This window comes from Pseudonaja textilis, chromosome 1 (assembly GCF_049901715.1).
Source record: "Pseudonaja textilis isolate UNSWEBS1 chromosome 1, rPseTex1.2, whole genome shotgun sequence".
In the NCBI taxonomy this organism is placed as follows: domain Eukaryota; kingdom Metazoa; phylum Chordata; class Lepidosauria; order Squamata; family Elapidae; genus Pseudonaja; species Pseudonaja textilis.
This window is the reverse complement of record NC_141990.1, coordinates 16,398,277-16,419,613: the sequence shown is the minus strand read 5'-3', so window position 1 is coordinate 16,419,613 and position 21,337 is coordinate 16,398,277. Positions and strand designations below refer to the sequence as shown.

General features: G+C 42.0%; 1 protein-coding gene across 2 annotated transcripts in view; it reads right to left on the bottom strand.

Annotated features, from left to right (window-relative positions):
* Positions 1-18,674, bottom strand: part of LOC113441612 (ras GTPase-activating protein 4) — a 112,432-nt gene extending 93,758 nt beyond the window's left edge. Inside the window, exons 1-2 of one of the 2 annotated variants that reach the window (XM_087926666.1) lie at positions 18,372-18,674; positions 8,944-8,996 (exon numbers count right to left, since the gene is read on the bottom strand). Coding sequence is in view for 1 of the 2 variants with exons in the window: in XM_087926635.1 (XP_087782761.1) it covers positions 8,944-8,996; positions 9,706-9,750 (98 nt within the window). In the remaining variant the exon portion in view is untranslated. Of the gene's footprint in view, positions 1-8,943; positions 8,997-9,705; positions 9,819-18,371 lie in introns of those variants that run through there. The other variant, XM_087926635.1, reaches the window with a different exon arrangement.
* Positions 18,675-21,337: the final 2,663 nt, after the last annotated feature.

Here is a 21,337-nt window from a genome sequence, read left to right as displayed (position 1 = left end):
GCAGTGGTTTGAAGATGAAGGGTAAAACATCTCAGAACACACGGAGGCATGGTTATTGCACCTATCTGCAGCTCTGCAAATCAAGTCTATCTTTTTCCCAGAATTGCATTGCAATTGTAGAAGCAACCACATGACTTCTGAAGAAAGGCATCGCTATGTTAAGGAGTTGCAGACAAGCATTAGGTACGGGCTCCTGCCTGGTCCAAAATCCTGGATTGTGAAGTATTGAAGTAACTCCGGCTTGCAGGTGTGAGAACCTGAGGAGGCCCTGGAGAAGGAATGTAGTTTGAGAAGAGGTTCTCCATCCAGATGCTGGAGCCATGAGACAGAAGCATTTCAAAGGCATTCTGCCTTAAATGATTCCCTGTTGGTTGGGAATTGTGTCTTAGAGTTTTCGATATTATGTTTTTACCCCTAAGTTGCATTAAAGATCTTGGCAATCAATGTAGATCTCACTCAACAGAACACAACTTGAATTTTGGAGCAGTAATCTAAGAGGCCTAGAGGTGAAGTTGCTCGTCTCCCCCTTGGAAGGTGAGAGTTCGGTCCTAGGTAGCAACAGATGTTTATCAGGGCGCAAAGAGAAAATATAGGCTGCAAACTCCAGGTAGGCATCAGGAAGGGCATCTGGCCAGTAAACGCTCGGCTCCATTCAGTGCCTTGACTCCATCCCAAATAAAGGGATTACACAGGGTCCTAAAAAGAAAAACAAAATCTAAGGGGGTGAGTGATATTGCTTCTCTTTGGAAAGCTAATGTGAAAGCAATGGCTTCTCCAACTATATTTCATTTGTTTATTTGTAAATAAATGAAAATATGCCAAACGCCCTAAGTGATATTTCGGATACCTTCATTCTACTAAGATTTCAGATACCTTCATTCCCAGGAAATCCATATGAGGCTATGGAGTGCAACTCTGGAAGATCTTATGACTCAGAATTATAGTTTTGCTTCTCCTATCAGCACCATCATTGATGCTCAGAATAAAATGGGATTCTCCTACTACGAGATTATTAGCAAAAACATATCAGTGAGTAAACAACATTCAACCAACTAAGGTGATCTCAAAAGAACAAGCCATAGGAGGAGGGAGATTACTGTGAATCCTAGGGCTATGGACCAGATTGGGAAATTGAAAGACATCCCAGAAGAGGACAAACCATTATTGTGTGGTTGCCAAGTAAAATACATCAATAAGTACATTTTGTCATTAGGAGCTGAAGTTGATTTAAGGGAAAAATTATTTTACTAGTACAAATATTAGGATTGTTTTGGTTATGATCTCAACTGCTCAAAATGAATCCTACAAATTGTAATGACAGTAAGGTCAAATGACATAATGTGTTGGAGTGTTCTTTATACATTGTCTTTTGTTCTTTAACCAAATAGACACACACACACACACACACACACACCTAAACTAACCGAACTAAGAATTCAACTGCCAGATCTGTCACCAACCCATTAAGCCTCCTGGAGGAATATTGTTTCTGAACGGCATTGATGCCAAGCATATCCACGGAAGAACCGAAAGAAGCTGCTCATTGATGGTGTATCCAACCATAACACAAACTTGTCATGGCAGTATTACTTTTCCACCTGTGATACTGCTTCTTCTCATTAGTGAGCTGGGTTGAGTTGTCCTTAGCTGTGCTGGTATTAAAACTGGATTGTTCTCCCCTTATTACAATACTGTCCAAGGGATAGCAATAACACCTAGACTTATATAGCGCTTTACAGTGCTTTACAGACCTCTCTAAGCAGTTTTACAGAGTCAGCATCTTGCCCCCAGCAATCTGGGTCCTCATTTTACCCACCTCAGAAGGATGGAAGGCTGAGTCAACCTTGAGCCTGGTGAGATTTGAACTGCCAAATTGCAGGCAGCCGGCAGGCAGCAGAAGTAACCTGCAGTAATGCATTCTAACCCCTGCATCACCATGACTCTATGGTACCAATGCCTAAAGGAGTGTAAAATGTTCCAAGTTTTGCCACATTGGAAGGAAATCAGGTGACTTTCAGTGCTTGGGGCCAGAGGCAACAGAGTAGGGATGTCCAACCTTGGCAACTTTTAAGTCCTGTGGACTTCAGTTCCTAGAATTCCTCAGCCAGCCCAGCTAGTGGCTAGGGAATTCTAGGTGTTGAAGTCCACAAATGATGTTGGCACTCCTGCAATAGAATAAGGATTGGAGGATAGCAGGCGTCTGTCTGGTATAAGACTTTTTACTGAATGAAGAATGGATGGAGAACATATTTATTTAGGGGTAGGGAAGACCCCTAGGAAAATGAAACAAAGTCCAAGTAAGCTTGCAGTCCTATAGTTTTCTGAGTCTAAAATTTGTAAGGCTTTATATGCTGTTATAAGCATCTGAAATTGGAGCTGGAAAACAACTACCAACCAATGAAACTGATAGTTCTCCAGATGTTGCTGATTCTCCAATATCATCTACCATTTCGCCATGCTGACTGTACATACCAGGAGTGATCCTTTAGTAACATCTGGGGGGCCAATTTATTCTTTAAAAGAACAATTATATTTATATTCTAATCTTCAAAATGAAGCTACAGATATCCCTTGTTTAGCAACCATCTTGTTTAGCAATCATTTGCTGTTACAGTGGTGATGAAAAAGTAACTTTACAACCAGCTCCCGCATTAATAACCATAACCACATCGGTAAAGCAAAGGGAAACTGAAGCAAGGTGCAGTCATGGTTTCAGTTAGCAACCAGTCCCAATTGTGGTTGCTAAACAAGGAGTACCTGCCTATATAACCACTGCATATGAGATTTAATCTAATAATAATATTTATCTTTGTACCTGTCAGGCAAAGATGGGTAATATTGTTCCCAGGAGTTCATGATTAACTTGCTCACACAGTGGGTGGGGTTTTTTTGGCTTGTGATAAATATCAGGCTGTAGAAATTTCTCTCCAGCCAAGAAACAGGATTGAGCAACGAGGGCTCAGATGACCACATGGCGTAGGTGAGTCGAGCTGCCAAGCTGGGCTATTTTAGCAAAAAGTGTCTCATTCTTTCATGATTAAGTTCCAGGGGTACAACATGACCTTTGAAGGTAAAAGCCTGATAAGAAAGCAAAAATGGAAAAAAAATAAACTGTCCAGGCAGGCTTAGGCAGGCTTAGATCTAGCAGGATTAAATTGGTTCCTTCTTTTATTTCATCCCTACATCAGGGCACCCTCCAGGTACCCAAAATCTGTTCAGCTTTGTCACTTATTGCCTCGATGAGGAGTCAAGAAGCACAGTAAGATCTGGCAACGGAGGCTGCCGATTTCACGCTGCTAGAGTTTTCACGTTGCTAGAGACAGGTGGAGAAACATAATAATAACTCTGTGGTGAGGAGAGATGCTTATTTGCTTTTGGAGGGGAAAAATGGGGAGAGGGCCGTTCGGGGAGAGGGAGGATGGAAAATGGGGGTTGGGGAGAGCAACTTAAGGCAAAAGCACTGGTGAGGCGGGGCCCGTTCATCAAATGGCATGCATGTACTTCAGTTGGAAGAATTGTCCATCTGGGTTCAGTTCCAAGTGGGAAGAAACACACTAGAAACATGGAGGCTGATTGGAAAAATGGTTTAATGGTGAAGCAGAACCACCAAGCATGTATGATCAGTGGTGGGATTCAAATATTTTTACTACCGGTTCTGTGGGCGTGGCTTGGTGGGTGAGGCATGGCTTGGTGGGTGTGGCTTGGTGGGCGTGGCAGGGGAAGGATACTGCAAAATCTCTATTCCCACCCACTCCAGGGGAAGGATATAGCAAAATCTCCATTCCCTCTCCACTGGGGAAAGGTTACCACCGGTTCTCCGAACTACTCAAAATTTCCGCTACCGCTTCTCCAGAACTGGTCAGAACCTGCTGAATACCACCTCTGTGGGTGATTCTGAGTAGCTGACCACATAGAGTGGAGAGTGAGATATATTTATAACCCACTATTGGGCTTTGAACTTGCTTCCTCTTCCTGTGGCAAGAAATGTATCCTGATTGCTTGTCAGACTCCGATGGGGCCATGCAGGGGTGACTTTGTAGGTTGTCTTTATGCTAGCTTTGGTTGAAACTTGCTGGGTGATGCAATGAAGGGCAATTAAATGGCTCTGCCTGAATGAGATAGATCTTTGTTATGTAGAATAGACTGGCCCAGGCCTTAATGGCCCATTAACAAAGTGGGGGGGGGGGGTTGAGTTTCTGCCTCTCTGAGTTTCTACATTTCTTTTTAGAGGAAATATTCTGCCTTTTTAACATATCCTAAAATATTTCATTTTTTCTAGAAGAGTGAGTTTTAACTTCCAACACTTTAATATACGAATTTTTTTGCTGGCTTCCAGACACCTGGACACTCTAGAGCATGCAGTAACAATTGTTAAATGAATCTGGCTTCCCCATTGACTTTGCTTCTCAGAAGGTTACAAAAGGAGACCTTAGACTGCAGGGGGAGTGAAGACGCAGGACGCTCAGATCAAGTAAACTCTTAATTTTTTCTGTGCAAACTGAGGAAACCGAGCCACAGCTGCTCCTTTTACAGGGGAGCTGTCCGCGGCTTCAGCCAGTGACGCCTGTTTGTTTTCCAGATTCCGCGGCTCAACCAATCACAGGTAAGTATGCAAATACCTAATGGAGACCACATGACTTTGGGATACTGCAATCATCCTGTATATATGAAAAATGGTCATGATGCTTTTTTCAGCACCATTGTAACTTTGAACAGCCATTAAACCAGAGGTGGTATTCAGCAGGTTCTGACCAGTTCAGGAGAACTGGTAGCGGAAATTTTGAGTAGTTCAGAGAACCAGCAAATACCACCTCTGACTGGCCCTGCCCCCATCTCTTCTCTGCCTCCCAAGTCCCAGTTGATTGGCTGGGTCTTCTTTTGTTGACCTGCACAAGAGAACGGAGCTGGAAAGCAGGTTAATGGGATGAGGAGAGAATGGGGATTTTGCAGTAACCTTCCCCTGCTACATACACCAAGCCACACCCACAGAACCGGTAGTGAAAAATTTTGAATCCCACCACTTTATTAAACAAACGATTGTAAGTCAAGGATTTCCTATGTTAGACTCGATTTGAGTCTTCATTTGAGCAACTACTGTTCCTAAAGCATCAACTTCATTCTTTTTTCATGGTGGTTTCATTTCACTAACATAAGCAAAATAGGCATTACAGACCAATACAGCATGTGCTGGCTGGGAAATTCTGGGAGTTGAAGTCCACTCATCTGAAAGTTGCTAAAATTGAGAAACACTGCTCCACAGTATATTGGTCTGTAATTCCTACTCCTCACAGACAGAGGTTTTACCTTGCTTTTCTTTCTGAATACAGATTGTTTTATTTATTTTATTTTTATTTATTTATTTATTTTTGTCAATTGCTTACAAGATAATTGGTATAAGTAAAAACATAGTTATGAATACATGGATACATATCAGAAAAATAAAAGAAACAATAGGACAGGGACGGTAAGCACGTTGGTGCGCTTATGCACGCCCCCTACAGACCTCTTAGGAAAGGGGTGAGGTCAACAGTAGACAGTCTAAGGTTAAAGTTTTTGGGGTTTGGGGAAGAAATGACAGAGTCAGGTAGAGTATTCTAGACATTGACCACTCTGTTGCTGAAGTCGTATTTCCTGCAATCAAGTCTGGCGCGATTAACCTTGAATTTGTATCTATTGTTTGCTCTTGTGTTGTTATGGTTGAAGCTGAAGTATTCATTGACAGGTAGGACATTGCAAAAAATCTAAAACTACGCTGCCTTCGGTCCGATCTAAGTATAGTATATAAAATCATATACTATACTTAGATCGGACCGAAGGCAGCGTAGTTTTAGGTTTTCTAAGTCTAGAATTTTGAGTCTGGTGGCATAAAGTATTCTGCAACGAGTAGACGAGTGGAGAACTCTTCTTGTGAAATATTTCTGGACTTTCTCAACTGTGTTAATATCAGATACATAATGTGGGTTCCAGACTGATGAGCTGTATTTGAGTATTGGTCTAGCACATGTTTTGTATGCTCCAGTTATTAGTGTAATATTACCAGAGAAAAAGCTACGTAAGATTAACACAACTCTTAATGCCTTTTTGGCTATGTAGTTACAGTGGGCTCTAGCACTTAGGTCATTTGAGATGATTACTCCAAGATCCTTGACAGAGTTTGGATCATCAACAAGGTCTTGACTATTCAGCCTGTATTTTATTTTCTGATATTTTTTTTTGCCAATATGTAGGACAGAGCATCCATTTGTTGAGATTCGAAGTTGCCATTTGTTTGGTCATTCTTATACATAGTCAAGGTCTTTTTGAAGGGTAGCAGTATTGTCTGTGGTGTTGAGTAGCTTTACATCATCAGTGAAGAGAACGCAGTTGCTCTTGATATGATCACAGTCATTTATGTAGAGAATGAAAAGAGTTGGTCCCTAGAACACTGCCTTGGGGGACACCACTGTTGACAGGTACAGAATTTGATAGGACTCTCCCAATTTTGACCATTTGTTGTCTGTTTGACACCTGTTATGCAGGTGTCCAGAGAGACCATAAGATTTTAGTTTTAGGAGTTTGTCATGTACCACTGAATCAAAGGCTTTACAGAAGTCTATGTAGATTGCGTCTATTGCTTTACCCTGATCGAGTTGTATAGTCCATATGTTTTTGCAGTGTAAGAGTTGCAGATTACATGATAGTTTTTTCCTAAAACCAAATTGTTTATTAGAGAGTAGGTTGTTTCTAAGTGGAGGATGATGGGTTGGTTAATAATTGATTCCATGACTTTACAGGTGACGCAGCATAAAAAGATTTGTCTGTAATTTTCAACCAGGCTGGGCTCTCCCTTTTTGAAGATGGGGATGACCGTGGCTTGTGACCATAGTTTTGGCAAGGAGCTGATCCTGAAAGATTTTTCAAAGATTATGCTTAGAGGTTCGGCTATGGCAGTGCATAGCTTTTTTAAGAAGTAGGCACATGTTCCATCCAGTCCAATAGATAGATGGTTTTAGATTGCACAGTGCTTTTCAACATTGTCTTCTGTAAAATCGATATGTATTAGATCATTGTAGTTGTCTGTGGTTTGACTAGGAAATACTGGGCATGATCCATTGTTGTTTACAAATACTGAGCCAAAGAATGTGTTAAAGAGGCTGGCTTTAATAGTGTCATCGTTGCAGCTATTGTTCATTCAGCTATCCAATTTTCTCTTTACCAAAGGCTTTAAATCAAAAAGGTGAAGTTTGCGACTTTCCTAGGCTGTTATTCTGCATTGTGATCTAAAATCAGCTTGGGAAACAGCTTGAAAATTCCCTTAAATCAGCACAGGTTCATGCTGTGAAACATTAATTATACAAAAACATGCAGCTATTATCCCTGTTATCATTTACTATGTCAAAATGGTAGAGGTATATTGTTGTGTTAAAAAAAAGAAACAATTATACCAACACCCCACAGTTTTTATGAAAGCACATGGTAAAATAAGGTACTTTCCTTTTTCCATTATTTAGAGGGCTGCTTTCAGTTCTAGGTGAGTTAAATCTATCATAGATCTTCTAAATAGAATGTTCTGTTTCTGAATCTTGCAAATAGATGATGCAGGTATTGACAATTCAGGATTTGACAATTAACATATAGTAGTTTTCAGTGTTTGAATGTGAGTATCTGATAAATATTTGAATGCTGGTATCTAGTAAAGGTTTGACAATATAGAACTAAGGAGAAATTTCCTGACCGTTAGAACAATTAACCAGTGGAACAACTTACCTCCAGAAGTTGTGGCTGCTCCAGTACAAAGAAGAGATTGGACAATCATTTGTCTGAAAGGGTATACGGTTTCCTGCCTGAGCAGGGGGTTGGACTAGAAGACCTCCAAGGTCCCTTCCAACTCTGTTATTCTGTTATTCTACCACCCTGCTTTTGGCATCAGTGCATGGACTGTATGGAAACCGTGTGGAACGTGCAGAAAATACTGTGCTGAGTAATGCTGAATGATACTTTTAGCATCTCTGGATTTTGCACTCCAAAGGCCTGAATAGAAAAATTGGTATTTTGGCACTCTCTGTTATATCCCTTCCCATGGGGAAGGTATCACGGAAATTCCATTACACAAGGTTACTACATGACACCATCTGTGCAGAATCCTTCTTTACACAAAGGGAGCCTTAAAAACGCACACGCACACACGCACCACCGCACAATACTGAATGGGTCTGACTCACCGCTTATGTGGTGGTGAGTCACCCAGCAGCCTTACGTGGGCACTGGTCGCCTGGCACTAAATTAAATCCCTGATGAACGGCACTTTGTGAACCTTTTCATTTTGTGACCTCGGCTTCCCTGGGAAGCAGCCAGAAAAGCCGGCTTTTAGGGCTGGGTGCAGAGGAGGGGGGCATTTGTGTTGGAGGGGCCCTGACAAAAGCAAAACGCTTTTGACAATTTTTTTTTTAAATTCCAGGCTGTGTTATGGTGTGGAAAGGGAATTTCACGAAGGCAGTAGTGTCACAAAAAAACAGGAAAAGCCCAAGAGGAACATCAGGTCATCCAGAAAACAAACTTACATAGGAAAAGGAATCAAATAAAAAGTATAAAGAATCCCTATAGACAAAAGCCTAAGTAATTGAGAAAACTAGACAAATGGGAAAAGGAAACAAAAGATAATTTAGAAAACCCTTACAAACACAGGACATACCAAATAAGCAAAACAAACAGACAAAAGACACAAAATATAAATTACAAAAGGGACAGACAGGAGATTGCCACAGAACAAATATGAAAAACTATCTTAAAGCTAAAAGAGATTACAGAAAACCAATAATACAATCTGGCTACCCTGCGGAGTTTGCCTTCCGGCAGAAATAAAGACAAACTGAAACAGGATTTGAAACATTAGGCACAAATACAAACACTCACACAAAATCAACTTACAAAGGGAGAAAAGGGTATAAAAAACCAGGGACTTACCATGGGAAGCTAGCTAGCCCAGGAACGCAGACTTCTCGCTGTTCTCCGCCTTCCTGAAAAATAAAAAGATCCAGCTTTCAAGCAGTTGTCCGTATCCTTGCGCCGGAGCTCTCCCAGCGGGAAAATCGAATCCTCGAAAGAAAGGCATTTTGACACCTTTCAACAATGGGTTATTATGCAGCCACTGAGTTTCTGCTACACAAGGCAAAGCCATAAATTTAATGGAAACCAAAGTGGGATCTCCTGCTTGGTTCTGAAAGGCTGGCATGGTACAAAAGAGAAATTATGGGTTGGGTTGCTGTTCCTTGCAGGGTGGGATGTACTGCAGGGGCGCTCATAGCCTGGGAAAAATAGGTTTTGTCCTTTTTTAGGAAGGTTTCCTGAACTTAAGGCACTCCACCCCGCCAAAAAGATCTGTAAGGGGGCATGCATAAACACACCAGTGTGCCTACCGTTCCTGTTTATCCATTTATTAATACTCATTTATTATGCATACTTATATGTTTATACAGTATGTTATGTTCATACTTATACTTATTTTCTCATACATGCTTGACAAATGAAATAAATATAAATAAATAAATAGGATATAGAAATATTGGTAGTTCTCATTTGGCGACCAAATTGGCATCAGCAACTCAGTTGTTAAGCAATGCAGTCTATTAGAGAGTTTTGCAGCGATAATTCAGCTCCAGAAAAAATAAACATAGATGGTTGATGCTTCATTTAACATCTTTATAAACATAAGCAGATTTTACAAACCAGTTGTAGATTTCTCCAACATGGGCCAAACTCAAACAGAAACATGTTGCAAGTTCAGAGCAGAGCTCCAGCCTTCAGCAAGCAAGCAAGTTAGTTTCATCTTCCATAGACAGACTCAGAGCTCAACATAGCTGCAGAGTCTAATATAGAGCCACGCCTAGGCTACTTTTAGTTTCATTGTCCAAACTATCCTCATTGGCTGATTTAGTTGCTATGCCTAGTCATTGGCTGACTTTGTTACCATGCTCTATTCCAGTTCATGAATATACACTGACACAGTCACTAAGTGAAGCCGCAACAGTGCTTAGGATCTTACCTCAGCTTCCATTTGCCACACAAATGGAAAGTTGTTGGTTTGAGCTCCGAGCTGACATAGATGGTCCTTAAAACCAAGCACTATGACTCAGCAACTACAGCCAGCCAATCACATAACCCAAAATCAGACCAGAACTCAGAAAGGTATTTAAAGGCCAGGGCTCCCCCAGATGCAGGCACAATCCAAAGTGCCCTGAAGATGTCTCCTTGAATGGGGATGAAACTTTCGCAATGAAATCACCAAGCTCGGAGCTCAAACCAACATCATAACTACCAACCTGAACTACTAATATTCAAAGAAACCCAAAAAGATTCTAAATGCAAGGATTGGCTGCAAAGTTAATTTTTCATCAGATACAGGACTACCTGTATACAGAGACAAATAACCTGTGCAATGCTCTATTTTACAGATTAACAGAGTTGGAAGGGACCTTGTAGGTCATCTAGTCCAACCCCCCCACCCAAGAAGGAGACCCTACACCATTTCTGACAAATGGCAGTCCAATCTCTTTTTGAAAGCCTCCAGTGATGAAGTTCCCACAACTTCCAAAAGCAACTTCTGTTACACTGGTTGATTGTTCTCACTGTCAGAAAATTTCTCCTTATTTCTAGGTTGAATCTCTCCTTGACCAGCTTCCATCCATTATTCCTTGTCTGACCTTAGGGTGCCTTAGAAAATAGGTTGACCCCCTCCTCTCTGCGGCAGCCCCTCAAATATTAGAATACTACTATCATGTCTCCCCTGGTCCTTCTCTTCACTTCCCTCAAAACGACGCTATAGAGCACTGCACACCAGAGCAACTAGACACAAGAACAGTTTTTTCCCAAAAGCCATCACTCTGCTAAACAAATAATTCCCTCAACACTGTTCAACTATTTACGAAGTGTACACTACTATTATTGTTAATCTTCTCATCACTCCTTATCACCCATCCCCTCCCACTTGTGATTGTAGGACTGTAACTTTGTTGCTTGTATCCTTAGGATTTATATTGACTGTTTCCTAGTATGATTTGATTGTTGATTGTACCCTATGACTATCATTAAGTGTTGTGCATTATGATTCCTGATTCTTAACAAATGTACCTTTTCTTTATGTACACTGAGAGTATTTACACCAAGACAAATTCCTTGTGTGTCCAATCCCACTTGGCCAATAAAGTATTCTATTCTACATTTGAACTGACAAAGTGCTGGCAATCAGCAGTTAGCCTGCAGTACTGCACTCTAACCACTGCGCCACCACAGTTCTTGATGATATAACAATTGACATTTTGATGCAGTGTTTTCCTCCCCTGTGGACCCCCAAATGCAAGGGAAGGCTGTGAGATTTCTTTTTGCAGCCACGCTCTGCCTTTTTGACCCCATTTCCACACCCCATAGCTTTTCTCCTGGAATAAGCTGTCCCTGGAGTTAAAACAAGACTTCCCCGCAATTCTACATATTTTAATAAGTTTTCTGCTGCTTTCATTTTTAATGTTTTATTGCTGTCTTAGGAATGTTCCCTTATGAAGGGAGAGGAAGAGCGTCATAAATATTCTAAACAGAAATAAATGTGATGGAAAGTCAGCTCTCTTTCTAATCTTAGCTGCAAATTCTCTTCCTTACCAACCCAGCAGTCACTTTCCTTAATGCTAAAGGAAGCCATTGCTTTCATAAAGAAAGCCAGTGCAGGCAGGATAGGGTGGATTGTGAGCAAGGTAAGTGGGCTTGAAGAAGAGATCCTCTAAAAAAATTTTTTTCCTCAATCTTGGCAATTTTAAGGTGGGTGGACTTCAATCTCCAGTATTCCCCAGCCAGCATGCTGGCTGTGAAAAATCTGGGAGCTGAAATGCCCCCCATTTTACAGTTTTACCAGAAATGGCAGCCACATAGGTGCAATTGGATTGGAGCCTTGCCTGTAATTTTATTTGCATCATCATCCTGAAACAGGAAAACTTTGGTAACAGCTGACCAAACCTTGATGGCCACTACCTTGATTTTTCTGACCACACTCCACTCAGTACAAAGCATATTTTAGTCTCTTTTAAAACATGAAGAAGAAGCAAAATCCCAGTTCTCTTGGCCCGCTGCATTTTAGTCTTTCTAACCACGATGCGTCCTTAAGCATTCAACTCCACAGATTGCCTCTTGAGATCAGCTTTGGTGTGGAAGCTATCCAGCTTAAACTCTGGATCATTTTGGACGCTGAAAAAAGAGGACCCCCTAAAGACATGCACACTGCAAGTGGAGCAGCTGAAAATGCTGCAGGGCTGAACTGTTTGGGAGCACTTCCACAATTTGTAACTCAGAGTTGAATAGTGGGGTCCTTGGTGCTCCCTGAGCTTGGTGTTTATCTTGCAGACGTTTCATTACCCAACTAGGTAACATCATCAGTTATTGATGGTGATGTTATCGGTGCATATGATGCACCAATGAAGTTACCTAGTTGGGTGATGAAATGTCTGCAAGAAAACAACCAGGGGAGCACCAAGGACCCCGCACTTCCCCATAGAGAGGCAGTTTGGTGTCATGGTTAAGACACCCAGTTAAAACTGGGGGACAGGGAGTTCTAGTCCTGCCTTCGCCAGCTGGGTGACCTTATGCCAGATGCTCTGACTCAGCCCTAGGAAGCCATGGCAAACCACTTCTGAAATCTTGCCAAGAAAACTGCAAGGGCTTGTCCAGGCATTCACCAGGAATCAGAAACAGAGGCGTGCACACACACACTTCCTCATCACTACGTTAATGGAGATTTCTTCCATCTTTTGAATTGGCAGAAAACTATGATTAATAGCAAAAACGGTGTAAATCACCATCACAAACAGCTGCAAATGTGGGTTGCTTGTCAAGTGCCCACAATGCAGTCATTTGACTGAGGGTGGGGGGGATTGGATTTTGGATCTTTGAATCTGGATCATAAGTCCTGTTTTTGGAGTTTGTTGTAACTTCAAACTGTCACTAAGCAACTAGTCGTAACTGGAGGACTATCTGTACTTGAATGGTGCATTGTAAAGTGCAGTCAAACAATACATGGCAGATGCCACGGCAGAAGCCATGTGTCCGATTTCTCCTGCAAGCCCAACCCACCCAGGGGTGGGATTCTACCGGTTCGGACTGGTTCGAGGGAACCGGATGTTTTCATCTGGTTCACTGAACCAGTATTTCAACTGACCGGCTGGCCCCTCCCTCCCTTCCCAGGAGTCTCCATGCGATGCAGATAAGTGTAGGCTCTAGGAGGGGGGAAAACAGGCCTTCTGGAAGTCCGGAAATGGGCCTGTTTCTGGCTTCCGGAGGGCCTCCAGAGCCCAGGGGAGGCTGTTTTCACCCTCCCAGAGGCCCAGGGGAGGCCTCAGGAAACTTGGAAAGGCAAAAAACGGCCCTCGCGGAAGTCCCGGAAGTCCGGAAATGGGCCTGTTTCAAGCTTCCAGTGGGCTTTCAGAGCCCGAGGGAGGCCATTTTTGCCCTCCCAGAGGCCCGGGGAAAGCCTTCAGACCCCTGGGAAGGTGAAAAATGGCCCTCCCGGAAGTTCCAGTATGCCACTCCCACCATGGTCACACCCACCCAGCAACCGGGCAGCGAACCGGTATCTGGGATTTTTGAATCCCACCCCTGAACCCACCCTATCCCACTGCATGGGAAGATCGTACCTAGGACCTGGAGGAGGTTATTGGCCAATTGGAACTGAGCAGGTGCCAGCCTATAACTGCATTCTTACACAGATTGTGAATGAGTGCAATAAATCGTTTATGTGGCAAGATCTATATTGGGAGAAGGTGGGAAACACTAGTTTAAAATTGGAAACCTCGAAAGATGATGTTAGGCTCTACAGTGGGCTGTGTCGTGAGGACATGTTAGTGGGATTCCCTCCAAGCAGCACTTAGCAAGTGGAGAAGAGCACATTTATATTTAAGGCCTGTTTAAATCATAGCATCAGCAGCAATGAAGAAAAAGTAGGTTCCTTTCACGTAAGGATGGCACGAGCTAACTTTGTGACTTGAACCTAAGCCATGGGAAGGCATGGCTAAAAGTTATGCAGTACATGCATATGTTAAATAAAATAAATAAATGAGTGAGTAGAAAGTGAGGATGTAGTTTAAAGGAACAAATAAAGTTTGAAGGAACATCTAGAGCACGGGTGTGAAACTCTGCGTCATGTTGCCATGTGACATTTCATGGTGGTTTTCCCATTTGCAGAACTGGTGTGGGCATGGCCTATCTGGCCTACGGGCCATTAGTTTGACACCTTTGATCTCAGGGGTGGGATTCCAACATCATTTGTGATCTTCCCAGTGGGCTTCCGACAAACAAAGTCAACAGGGAAAGCCATATTCACTTAACAACAGCATGATTCGCTTAACAACCATGGCAAAAAGCTCAGAAAAATCTATCACTGAACAATCTCCTTGCTTAGCAAAAGAAATTTTCATCCCAGCTGGGATCATAAGTTGAGGACTACTGTGAGAAGCTTTACATCCAAATATACAGTATTTTATTCTTTATACTGTTTCCAGCTTCCCCTTAAAACCGTGATGGCAAAGCTATGCCACACGTGCCGGAAGTGGCATGCAGTGCCATCTCTCCGGGCACACCAGCTGTCGCCCATTGTTCTTCTGGGTGCGCCAGCCAGCTGGTCTTGACACACGTGGGACCGCCGGAAACCAGAACAGCAGTTTTCCAACATGTATGTGCACACCGGCCAGCTGGTCTTCACACACATATGCACGTCAGAAACCAGAAGACCAGCTTCCGGTTTCTGGCACTCCCACGTGCAGACACTTGGGAGCTGCTCTTCTGGTTTCCGGCACACACGCACGTTCCCATTTCTGCACTCAGTGCCGAAAAGATTCGCCCTCCCTGCCTTAAAATATTAAAAGAAGCCACAAAGGTCTCGGAATCAGTGTCACCACTAGATAATTAACAGTCAAGCTGAAACTAAGTTATCAACTAAAATGAGCAAACTTCCTCAAATACGGACCTAATCCACATATCAAAGGATAAAGTCTGCAAACACAGAGTTAATTAAATTAGGTCTCCCGGAGAAACTGCATGTTCACAAGAATAAACACACATACACCCCTCAAGTGTCACCCTAGAATCAGCACGTGACACCCTGAACAAGCTCCCTCTACAAAAATCTGCTGCGGTACCAATTTTTTTTTTTTTTGCAGCTTGCCCCTGAATGCAAACTGTTTTTCTTTTAGATATAAATATGTCTTCTTTCTCACAGCTGTCTAGATCTCATTTTTATTCTTGCACAGCCCCACCTCAAGTTGGAACCCCAAATTATTCTTCTAACACTCCCAAACTTGGTTAAGAGCTGCCTGTTCTTATCTTTAAAAAGATTTAGGCTTCACAGTCCATCATTGGTTAAAAACCCCAAATGAATGAGCTCCTCATACTGTAATTATAGAATTATAGAGTTTCAAGGGGCCACTTAAGCTTACAGATAGATAATCAGAGTTGGAAGGGACCTTGTAGGTCATCTAGTCCAACACCCAGCCCAAGGGGGAGACCCTACACCATTTCTGACAAATCGCAGTCCAATCTCCTCTTGAAAGTCTCAAGTGATGAAGCTCCCACAACTTCCAAGGGCAAGCTGTTCCATTGGTTGATTGTTCTCACTGTCAGAAAGTTTCTCCTTATTTCCAGGTTGAATCTCTCCTTGTTCAGTTTCCATCCATTATTCCTTGTCTGGCCTTCGGGTGCCTTGGAAAATAGCTTGACCCCTTCCTCCCTGTGGCAGCCCCTCAAATATTGGAAGACCGCTATCATGTCTCCCCTGGTCCTTCTCTTCACTAGACTGGCCAAGCCCACTTCCTGCAACTGTTCTTCATATGTTTTAGTCTCCAGTCCCCTAATCATCCTGGTTACTCTTCTCTGCACTTTTTCTAGAGCCTCAACATCTTTTTATAGTGTGGTGACCAAAACTGGATGCTATCACATCCAACCCACTCCATACCCCACTTGCTGCACGATTCCAGGTCAAAACATCCCTAAGAATTGCCTACCTATCCTCCACTCGAAAACATCCAATGAAGGGAATTGTTCTACAGTTGCTGCTTTTATTATTAGCAAATTCAATCAGCCGCTTCTTTCCTATTGCTAAAATCCATTATTATTTCCTGCAATTTTGGAAAAGTCGCCCCTATCGGAGGCAGCCTAAAATTATGTTTGCCTTTTTAGGCAGCCAATCACGTTGCTCGCTCATCATCCTTTTGCTTAAATTCCTTTTTGCTAAAGTCCAGAGGTTTCTTCCAATGAGGGAGGGGAAAAAAGGCAGGCAGGCAGCCCGGCTCTCGTTGCTGGGTTCTTGAACGTCGCAAACATGGGAAAGGATTGCTGATATCTGCCAGCAGCGACTGGCATTAAACAAACCAAAAGCCAGAAAGGAACATATCCAGGAGGCTGTTTTAGCCTCTGAGCTTTAAGCCTGAATCCTCTCTGAGGTTTTTGCCCTAGAAAAATTCTATTGAGAGAGTGGTTTATTAAAAACGTTTTTAGCATTTAGGGAATTAAGGTTTTGAGTAGCTTATGACAAACCAAAAGGTAATCCGTTCCATAGGGTTTACAATTGGAAAAACAGACCTGTCCTAGTGGACAAAAAGGCAAAGTCAGGATCTCTGGCTTTTTCAAATTCATTCATTCTCTTGCATAGGGAAGTCCTTGAATTATGAGCACAAGTGAGCCCAACATTTCTGTTGCAAAGCAGGACAGTTGTTAAGTGAGTTTTGCCCCATGTTAAGGCCTTTCTGCCACTGTTAAGTGAATCACCGCAGTTGTTAAGTTAGTCACATGGTTGTTAAGTGAATCTGGCTTTTGACTATCAGAAGGTTGCAAACGGAGATCATATGAACTCAGGAATTTGCAACCGTCGTAATTAGGAGTCAATTGTCAAGCATATGAATTTTGATGGCCATGGGGATACTGCAGTGGTCTTCAGTGTGAAAAAATGGTCATAAGTAAGTTTTTTCAGTGCTGTTGTAACTTTGAACAGTCACTAATAGAACTGTTGTAACTTGAGGAGTAGCTGTAATGTATCCTACTGCCATCTTCTGGCTATTAATGAGACTTTCTCACAAGCTGTACAGGACAGGTAGTCCTCGACTTATGACCACAATTGACCCCCCCCAGAATGCATGTTGCTAAGTGAGGAATTTGTTAAGTGAGTTTTGTTCCATTTTACGATTTTTCTTGCCACATTTGTTAAGTGAATCACCGGGATGCTGCAAAGGTCATAAGTTGTTCTGACCAAGGCTTCTGAGACCGTAATTAAGCATATGCTTAGTTAAAACAAATCTTGTTTTATTTCAGTGATGGGAATTATGTTCATTCCCAGCCTGTAATGAGTCCCAAACAGTCCCTCGAGATAAGCACCCACCTTTCTTTCCTTTGAATTGCTGCCAACAGCTAGAGTGCCAAATGCATTATAAAAAACCAACCAAAGTACAAAGCTCACACAGAGCAACTTTGCTTCCTGCAAAGGTTTCATCATCTTGGCCTGTCCTTTCTACCTTATGGGAGGGGCAATCACCTCCAAGCCTTACTCCTGAGTTGCCCCTTTTGTCTTTGCTGCTCTTGCCTTCTAGCAGCTCTGTGCACACACACACTGGGAATAGGCTCCCTTTGTTTCTCTGCCTCGCTGCTGGCAGACTCTGGAGGCTCCAGAGTCAGCACCCACGTTCAGATGGTCCTGGCCCCATCTTTGCATCGGACTCAGGACCCTTGTCTGAGTCCTCTCCAGACTCCTGAAATGGTCCCCATTCTTCCCCACTATCCGATTCTGCTGCTGTCTCCATGGGCTGCTGGCGAACCACAACACAAGTGTGAAAAATGGTCATGTCACTTTTTTCATTGCCATTGTAACTTCAGATGGTAAATGAACTGTTGTAAGCTGAGGGCTACTTGTATTTATAATTCAAGTGGCATTACAAGTAGTCCTTGACTTAAGACCAGTTGTTTAGTGGCTGTTCAAAATTATTTCATCACATGATCAAAATTCAGACATTTGGCAACCGATTCATATTTATGATGGTTGCTGTGTCCTGTGGTCATGCTGATCTCCTTTTGCGACCTTCTGACAAGCAATGGGGAAGCCAGATTCACTTAACTACCTGGATCACGAGGAATTTTCTACATGTTTCATGAGGTTGGATACATGTCCAAAAGAGCTGAGTTTATAGCTTACATGTGTGATAATTGTTTTCGTCATTTTGATCCGTGGTGGGATTCAAATTTTTTTACTACCGGTTCTATGGGCATAGCTTGGTGAGCACGGCATGGCTTGGTGGACATTGCTTGGTGGGCGTGGCTTGGTGAGTGTGGCAGGGGAAGGATACTGCAAAATCCCATTCCCTCCCCACCTTACTAACCTGCTTTCCAGCTCTGTTCTCCTGTGCAGGGCAACAAAAGAAGACCCAGCCAATCAGATGGGACTTGGGAGGCAGAGAATAGATGGAGGCGGGGCCAGTCAGTGGTGGTATTTGCCAGTTCTCCGAACTACTCAAAATTTCCTCTACTGGTTCTCCAGAACTGGTCAGAACCTGCTGAATACCATCTTTGATTCTGACATGATCAAGTATGTCACCAGCAGAGAGGTTGATTTATCCAAAGTTCCCCTGGGTGACTTACGACTAGTTACACAGTCTCAGTTCAATCTCCCCGCATCTCTTTCTCTAAAAAAAAAAGGGGGGGGGGGAACAAGCAATATCAGAAAAAGTCCACATTCTACATCTTCACAAATGAAAAAGTATCTCAAGTATTCATAGTTTTATCATTGGTTAATTCAACATCTGTTTCTGCAGGTGAACACACTGCCCTAAATATTACTCTAAACTAAAGACTTTCTTTTCAGAAGTTTACATTTCCATTAGAGGGTTTTAGGTTTTGTTTTTTTTTAAATGCCACTTTATTATTTCTAATTAGGTTTATAACACTGTAGTACTGCATAGATACCTTTAAAAGGTATTTTGGTTAATTTTGTTGTAATCATAACTTTATTAATATTAGTGGGACATTGTCTCTTTTCCTTTACATTTCTTTTAATATTTGTGAACCATTTTGAATAGTCTTCACAGAAAGCTGATTCCCCCTTTCTCCCTCTCCCTCCCCCGCGCTTTTCCCTATACAATATGTACATATATATTTATATTTATTTGATAAAACTGAACAAAACAGAAAGGGAAAAAAGCCAATAACAAAAGAAAAAAGGAAGGAAAAAAGTACAATTACAAGAACAATCAGGATTGTACGTATATGTCACAATTTTGATAATGAATATAAAAGTATATATTTTAAAGTAAACAGTGCTTTTCCAGTTCATTGATTCTATTGTTATGTTTTCTACTGCCATCTTCTGGCTATTCATGATACCGCCTCATATGCTGTATTTATTTATTTATTTCATTTGTCAATCGCTTACAAGATAACAGGTATAAGGATAAATATGAATAAGAATACAGGAAATAGATACAAATAAATGGGGACAATAGGACAGGGATGGGAGACACGGTGGTGCACTTATGCACGCCCCTTACAGATCTCTTAGGAAAGGGGTAAGGTCAATAGTGGATAGCTTGAGGTTGAAGGCGTGAGGGTTAGAGGATGTAAAAACAGAGTCAGGTAGTGCATTCCAGGCATTGGCCTGTACACAGTCGACTTAAGATCAGTTGTTTAGTGACGGTTTAAAATTATTTCAGTACTAAGAAAAGTGACTTTTTACCAGTCCTTGCACTTATGACCTCACAGGCTTCCCACAATCACGTGACCACAATTCAGATGCTTGGTAACCAGCATGTATTTGCAATAGTTGCAGCATTCCAGGGTCATGTGATCTGTGACCTTCCAGGAAGCCTCCAACAACCAAAGTCAAAGAGGGAAGTTGGATTCATTTAACGACTGCATGATTCACTTAATGACTGCTGTGATTTGCTTAATGCTCATGGAAAATGGTCATAAAATCAGATGTGAGTCATTTATTTGACTGCATTACTTAACAACAAAAATTGTGGTGTCAATTGTCATAAATCAAGGACTATCTCTATGTCTTAATCTGGCAAAATTCAAGAAATTTAGTGTTTCGGTGCATGGAAGTCCACCCTCTAGAAGCACATCTAGCTGTGACTACAGGAACATTTTGTTCTTCTTATCAATATGTATAAAAGTGAAATACTACTCACACATCATCACAAAATCTCCAGAACCATAAAGCCTACAAAATTGAAATTTAGCACATATGTTCTTCTTGGCTTCTAAGTGCTCACTAAGAAAAGATTTTTCAAAATGACCATCAGAGCATTAATATTTCCCATATTATTATTAAAACGCTCTGATGCTAAGGAGTTCTACTCCTCCTCCCCACCTGAAAAGAAATCTGTTCCAAATGCAAAACACAAGCAGAGGAGAGGAGTTTTAGTTTCACAGCAACAACCAGTTTTAGTACAGAACAGTTGAGCTAAGCCACGCCCAGGCTCCTTGCTGTCTCCTTCTTGCTCACACAGCAAATACTGTTTCAGTTTCCACTTCTCACCAAAGTGGCACCTATTTGTCTACTCGCATTTGCAAGCTTTCTAACTGCTAGGTGGACAGGAGCTGGATCAAGTAACAATAGCTCATCCCATCATGCAGTGCTCAGGTCTCAAACCCAGGCTGTCAGCTGCTCAGCATCTTTAACCACTGAGTCATCGCACCCTTTAAGGTGAGCTCATTCTGAGTGTCTGTCTCATGTCTCCCCCGCCCCTCTTCAGACTAAGAAATCTTTTGTGAACCTGCTCCCTCAGGGACATTGCATCCCAAATAAAAGCAAATGACTTTGTTACCACATTTTTGCAACGCAGATGCACTAATGTGATCTACTACCCATTCAGCTTAAGTGAGTTTTTCTTGCAAAAGAACATAGCGGCAATATAACCTTCAAGTTGTTTAATTGTTCCTGTACCTAGCAGAGATAATAATTAGATAATTAGATTAGATAATTAGATAATTAATTAGATAATTAGAATTCTTTATTGGCCAAGTGTGATTGGACATGCAAGGAATTTGTCTTGGTGCAAATGCTCTCAGTGTACATAAAAGAAAGATACATTTGTCAAGAATCAAGAATCATAAGATATAGTACTTAATGATAATCATAGGGTACAATAAGCAATCAAATCATACTAGGAAACAGATTGAAAAACAAAAAGAATTGGGGCATTTCTTTCGAGTGTTGAGGTTCCTTCCCACTGGCAATTTGAAGGACCACATTTCTTTGAGAGGCATTTTCATTTCTAATTAAATCACCAACTGCTGGCTTCATGCCTATGGCAGGACAGAGAGCAGCTACTGGTGCAGCAAATGA